Source organism: Diorhabda carinulata, chromosome 11 (assembly GCF_026250575.1).
Source record: "Diorhabda carinulata isolate Delta chromosome 11, icDioCari1.1, whole genome shotgun sequence".
NCBI classification, from domain to species: Eukaryota; Metazoa; Arthropoda; class Insecta; order Coleoptera; family Chrysomelidae; genus Diorhabda; species Diorhabda carinulata.
The window spans coordinates 14724406-14731761 of NC_079470.1; the positions used below are offsets into that span (position 1 = coordinate 14724406).

Genomic DNA, 7356 nt, shown 5'->3' on the forward strand with positions numbered 1-7356 from the left:
ACAACAGAAACTCCGGAATTAATCCAATGATGGTAGAAAATGGATATAGCCACTTCTCATTGTATTGTCCTATTATAGTTAAATAAAAATCAAATGCCGAATTTTCGTAACAGAAAAACTATTTTAAATATTCTACGAACAGGTTAAATTTGTAGCTACGTGAGTAGTAAAATTTCAGTACACATTCAATTAAAAAGTTTTTCTCATTTATCAACCGAGCAACATCAAGATTTTATGGGTAATAATATGATGAACCTCAATACTAGTGTAAAAAGCAGCTCTAAATTCCGTTGTATTTTTCATTTCATGTATTAGGTACATTGTTGTAAATCACCCATAAAATATATAAACATTTTCCTACAAGATCTTACAACGAAATTCACTTGACAACATGACGAAGCATTAACTTGGACATATTCTTGCATGTTTAACAAGTTAACTGTGGTAATTACGAGAGAATGTACCATTTAGTACATTTGCATACTATATTATTACAAGCTTAAATAGCATATTAATTACAATTCTAAATTGCAAATTAAATTGAGTGAGATCGTTAGTAACATATAACTTGGTTAGTGAGAGAAATTTTGCTGTGACAAGATCCTTCAAATTATTTGAGATCCACTGAAATTGAACATCTTGGGAGTTAGTTATGTCTTTTATTTATTTTCTTACTTGTATTTCTTTCTGAATAAGCATATTTTGTTCAAATTTTTATATTGTTTCTTGGAAAGATATCCAGATTATCAACGAGGAAGGAACTAATCTTTCTGTAATGCTTGAGAAAGAGACAAGTAGCGATTTGATTTGTTCTGCAAAACGTTCTAGCTACGATTTTGTCCGAGAAAGAACAAAAGATTGATCGCTTTCGTATTCCGTTAATGATTTACATTCGCTTGTATTAGACAGTGATGGACTGCAATAAAACAGTGATTTTACCAAAATACCAATTAACATTTAATTTTCCGCTCATTAAAAAATAGATGAGAGTAATTGTAATTAAAAACAAAGCAACTCAATTTACGACGATATCAAACATAACCTGGCTTAAAAATTTATAGAAAGAATTTTTCACTATCCCTAATATTTACAACTAATGTTTCTTTAAACGTTATTATAGCATTCTTTCGAGGTACTTTCATTCGGTAAAATGTTAGCGTAGCTCAAGAATATCTGCCGTAGTAATTCAGCCTTACACCTTCTCTGTCTTTCAGATCATTTAGATTCATTTACTGGTTTTTTCCGTTGGAAAAGCAGTTTGAATTAGTTTCGCAAATTCACTAACGATGCAACTTCGTTTTCCTGTGTGCTTTTAAATTTAAATTGAACTAAATACTAGCCACTTCGTCTAAGAGACAAAAAACATTTTATATTCGATTTATCATAAATCTGGTAGTATAATCTATATTAATTGAGTATAATCAAAATGAAAAATTGACAACGAGGTTCATCCCGTCAAGCAGATTGACATTGAATTGATATCTATCTCACACGTAGAGTACTTGAGTACTACCAACAATTGTTTTATTAGATTATCTCTTTCAGATAATTTTTCATTCAATAAAATATAATATGAAAAATTGTTGAATTACATATGATTTTTGTTTTGGTTTATTTGCGAAAATAAACCTTCTATAAATCCATCGAGATAGGTACAAAGATTTTAAAAACTTTACAACCACTAAATTTCAAATAGAAAAAGTCGAATAGTCAAAGTCTTTTATAAAGTATTAGTCTTAGATTCTACAGAAGTTTGTTTAATTAATTTTGCGCGAATCAGTTTTAAGCGGTTACATTTTTTCTCTTGGGCTATTTAAAAAGAAATTAATTTGGTTTTATAAACACTGCACCAAGACATTCTTGCTTCGTTTATTCTAATGAGAAATGCTTAAACAATTTGATGTTAGTCCAGTCACTAAGCAAGTTCATTTTAACGTTAATAGAAACGTTAATTTCTGAAGGAATATTTTCATGGTTTTTATACTTCAACTGAAAATTGTTAATTGTTTATAAAGACAAGAGTTACATCAAAAAAATGGAAAAGTTTCTGCTAAATTCGCAATGAAAAAGATTCATTCATTTGAAAATGAAAAAAATCGTTATGAACCGTTCTCCTAAAATGAATACACAGTAATCTCCATCCCTACATACTTACTGTTTTTTGTAAGTTTGCCACTTCGGTTTTAGGAGAGACCCTAAGTTAAAGTAAAAAATCTTCATAATATCGAACGAGAGCTATAAATATAATGAAAATTGTATCACATAATCTACTATTAATAATGCTGCTCAATTTCTCACCATATATACGTTAATACTAAATAAAGTTTACTATTCTTGAAAGAAAGAGTGTTCATCACTATTATCGCATATATTAACGTTAATCTACTGGAATGGAGAAAGCATGATAGATCTGCTACTGATTTTCTATCTCTGAATGAATTTTGAATATTTTCCACTTTTGGAACTCTGATTTGAATTGAATTAAAATGTTCATTTGTGAGATGATGTCAGTGAAAATCAGATTGGAGTGAAAATGAGAGACGGTGAAAGCTTAGAGAAAGTTTCAAATTATTCCAATGCTTTAGAGGGACTGTGTCGTCAATTTAATTGAGTCACATTTCATTATCCATTGTTTTCCGTAGATCCTTCTGTTAACATTGAAATTGAAGAACCGAAAAGATTTATTTTCCAAATTAATTCGTACAACATGTAAGTACAAATATTTACACTAGTCTCTTCCGTACCTAACTTTATAAGTAAAGTAACATTGATATTTTCTTGAAAAAATGCTGAAGCCATTATACTGATATATATTATAATTTTAAAGACTCATTAAATAATATGTTAAAATCTCTCAAACCGTGAATACTATACCAATAAAGATTGAGATAAGATATGATAAGCTTAAAGTTTCGCAATTTCTGTACTATTATTAACCGGTTTATATAAATCGATAAGTTGAAACAACTTTCAATAAGTTTTAAGAAAGTATATGAGGTTGCATTTAAAACAAATATACCATCAATAAGAAGCGGATTTTTTATTTCTATATATTTAAGAAAACGTACATATTTGAAAGAATTTTTGTCGGAATGACTAATTTTTACCTGCATTTAATTTTATTGAAAATATTCACTTCACTCAATCATCCTTTTATTGTATTATTACAAGTTATTTCATTCGTAGATTCTATTTTTACAAGAAAAACAGTATTTGATTATACAGGGCACATATCGTAAAAGCAATTAGTAAGTTTGTCTTACTTTCCAGAAATCCCGATGATGAAAGCAATTAAATTCGTTAAACTCATCTACCGTCTGCTTCGTTTCCTTTCCAGATTAATTGAGTTTTTTGTCTAAAGAATTATTAATTATTCCTCGAACTTGGTTGTTAGATACGGGGTTCAATAGAATGTTTTACCGTAAATTATTTAAATTGAGATTACATTATGGATCAAAACAGATTTTTTTAAGTAATTAAAGCAAATATAATTTTAAATACCTAACGTTTTTATAGAAGTGGATTTGACGTTACTGAATTTTAAATTAAGAGATGCAATAGAAAATTGGTCCCCTACATCTTAGAACCCAAATTCGCGTGTTTACATCGATAATTTAACGTGGAATAGATTTCGATTGTCCACGACAAACTATTTATTTTAATTTCCAACTCAGATGTTTCTATTAGCACCGAAATTAATGTCCTGTTTTCAATTAACCAATAAATGCTTATGAAGGATTATGAAGCTAAAATTGTTGGTATTATGATTTCAAATGTCCGCTTTCGAAAATAATAATTATCTAAAAGTGATCAAATCATGTGAATTTCAATGGCAGTAATTAATTCCACTCTGAATAGAAAACTCTGTATGCCGTTTATTTTTAAATGAAAGAAACATATAAATTTGAGATCATAAAAAGGACTTTCTCCTTTTAATAATTGCTTTGTTTTTGTAGCAATTGAAATATATCCAAAGACTTACCTATTCTGATAACAGGCGGCAATCCCGCATATCCAAAGTTACTCCAAAGCAATAAACTAATTAATGTCACAATATGCATATTGTTGCTCCCAGACTGTTTCTACAATTCACAATCACCCGTACACAAAGTCATAGTGCTAAATTAATTTTCAGTCATTTGCACAGCTCTAGTCAAATTTATTCACGCAACAATAAATTATTGTAGAGGCGGATCATACGTTAAATTCTACTGTAGTACAAAGATTGTGACTTAATATCTGGAACAAAAAAATTACTTTGTGATATTGTTAATTTTGTTTATCTAACTCTAGCAAAACAACAAACTAAAATCCAATACGCCATTTTCATTATATTTTTGATGTGGCACGCTTTTATTAGTTTCACCTGTATGTTGAAAATAGAAATAGTCAAATAGTAGTCTGTATCCTAGATAAAGTGTAATAATAAATTTGTATCGAATTAGCATTCCAGCATCTACTGAAAGGTAAGCTTAAACGGGAAATTCTCGACTTTCTCGAATATTTGAAAAGATGTTTACATAATGCAAGACGTTCAGTATAGCTCAGATTACGCCTTTAAATTATTCAGAGTCTTACATTGTGGGAAATTGCCCTATATTTAGGGATTGTACGTGTTCAGATATAAACTAGTCTAGGGTATAGTTATATATGTACCTGCTGCTTTAGCCGCGTTATATTCAATTTTCAAATGTACATTCAACAGAATATATTCGTAAACATTTTATTGTTTTACCAAAAAATTCTGTTATTTATGAAATACCTAATTTCGGGCGTACCTAGTATAATGTTTTAGAAATTATCATTTGAAGAATATGTTAGTTTATTATAATTTAAAAGCTACATTCAACGATTAATTTGAAACGGAAATATGTTTGTATATATTAAACCAACGTATTTATGAACATTTCATTCAGCAACATACATGTTTTTATTAGGATAATGTCATATGCAATTTCATTTGCTAAAATTATTAATCTCATTAACATTTCGTTGGAAATCAACATGATTAAATGAAATCAGAGGCGGGTTCCACTTTTTTATTGACACACAATTTAATCGAAAACGAAAAGTTCAACATATAAAAAATAAAGGCGATTTGACTGTATATAATTGAAGTTTATTTTTATGATTGAGAAGAAGGTATTAAAATAATTAGGGAATTCGTAATCCATAGGCATATCACTTCTTTAAGTAGATAGTTTAAATATTTTTTGTTCTACCGCGAATATTATCGGTATTAAATAACATTTGTATAAATATAATGGATATATAGAGTGTACATTTATACATATCCCCTAATTAACTTTATCTAAATAAAATATCTTTCTAAAATTAATATTGATTTTTCATTTATTCTATAATCTTATAGGTAACTTCTTGTGCATACAATATGGTCCATTTCCATAGTATGCTTTGATTTATTCCTGTGTAATCCTCATCATATCCTAACGTACCAAGAACATTGTGTACTGTCTATTTTAAATAATATGATTTTTGAAGTTCCTCGCATTTTTCATCTTCAATTACTTTGTAAATCATTTCCCAAGCGTATTACTAACTATTTCCACTGTGTAATAAACACATAAAATGTTTTAAAATAATTAAATATTAACGTTTTCTGATTATTGTTAAAGGACCGATTTATTGTGATTTACGCGGCACTTCCAAATTTTCTATTATCACACTAGAATTTGCAATAGACTGCATACTGAACCTTGCTACTAAACTATACTAAAAAATACACAACTTAGAAATCTCTACTAAATTGAAAAACCTACAATCATATTTTGGGTAAAATTTGTTGGGATTGGATATTGGGAAGTAAAATAAAACAAAAATGCTTTATTGGCAAATTGGTTGTTATTGGAAAAAATCTTGGATATAACTACTGTCAGTTAAGTACAGCCTATTCTTGGTGAAGTAAATGTAGTTATCAACCGGGTCCTATTTATTAAAGTAAAAATTTTTATTGTAATGATTAAGTATCTGGAAACATAAAACTATACAACATATCTTCGATCAAATTCCAGTATATTTTTCATTTATTATGAAATAATACAGGAATGGTCATTTTAATATCAAATTCCATTTTTTATATGCTTTGATGGAGGCAATTTTATTGAATAGTTATTTCTACTAATGTTACTACATTTTCGTAAAATTATTTGGAATGCCTAGAGTTAATTACTTTTATGCTACATACAAAAACGTAGCAATGAATTCAAATACGACATGAATCATATTCCTTTTTTATCTAAATATATACATACAAATGAAACTTCATAAAAAACTATAATAATGTAAATTATTCAGAATTTAGAAAAATCAATATTTTGTGATTAAAAATTTTACAAAAATTGTATCAAGAAAATGGTGGACGGATGCGTTTCTAAGAGATGATAGGTACCTACATAAACATGCACTTTTTTATCCAAAAATTATCCATAATCACTTTTCGAAACGTTTCTATCCACGCGATTACATTCCTGAGCGCCGGAGCGACACGTGACGCCTTTGGCTGACGTCCCGGATCTACTGAATGGGAAGCGACGCTCACCATCGGGACGACTAAATTCCTTGACGATGATGCTCCGTTACGGTCGACATCGTCATAATAGAAACAGCATGGAATTAAAGTTTTATATCCTGGCCAAAACATGACAGTAGACACTAGTTTTGGATAGTTTATTGAATAGAACTAAATATTAACAAAACAAATACATTGATTTTTGCACACATTGAGAGTACAATTCAAATTTTAGTTCCAATTTTTTATGTTTACAGTGGGTTTCGCATATATCGATGCTGATGGGATTACTATAATTTCTTCTTTATAATTGGGCAGAAGTAAAAAGATATAGATATCTGCACTGATATCATTGTTTGATTCATGGTAGTTAATTCGAGCACATTTCGAATAAATTCTGAATATCTTCGAAACGTTTTGCTCCACGTCTAGTATGAAAATCACATGTTCTGCGGAATATCTACTCATTTTCTATGACATTTAGTATCGCAAGATAACTGATTGTTGATAGTTTGCTCTGATCTAAATCCCTCGAGGATGTGGACGCTTCCTAATTCTACTGTAAACATAAATAAGTGAGTCAAATTCCAAGAATTATTTTTCTACAAAACTAACATCTATTGATTCATGATGGTATATCTAAATATATTCTCATTTTCCAAGACCATTTTCGAATAATTGCTAATAACCATACAAATGATTAATCAATCTATAAGGTTCGTTCGCATTCCTCTTAGGAAAAAACAATAATCAATTTCTCCGAGAAATACGAATAGAACAGATGGGAATAAATTATTCTTATTCTTAAGGACCAGTATGGCGCGATT

General features: G+C 29.0%; 1 protein-coding gene across 3 annotated transcripts in view; it reads right to left on the bottom strand.

The window, feature by feature from the left end:
- Positions 1–6572, bottom strand: part of LOC130899471 (glutamate receptor ionotropic, kainate 2) — a 102175-nt gene extending 95603 nt beyond the window's left edge. For 2 of the 3 annotated variants that reach the window (XM_057809421.1, XM_057809423.1), the window contains exons 1-2: positions 6414–6551; positions 3983–4239 (exon numbers count right to left, since the gene is read on the bottom strand). In XM_057809421.1, coding sequence (XP_057665404.1) covers positions 3983–4061 — 79 coding nt within the window. In that variant the 5' untranslated portion in view covers positions 4062–4239; positions 6414–6551. Of the gene's footprint in view, positions 1–3982; positions 4240–6413 lie in introns of all 3 variants that reach the window. The other variant, XM_057809420.1, reaches the window with a different exon arrangement.
- Positions 6573–7356: the final 784 nt, after the last annotated feature.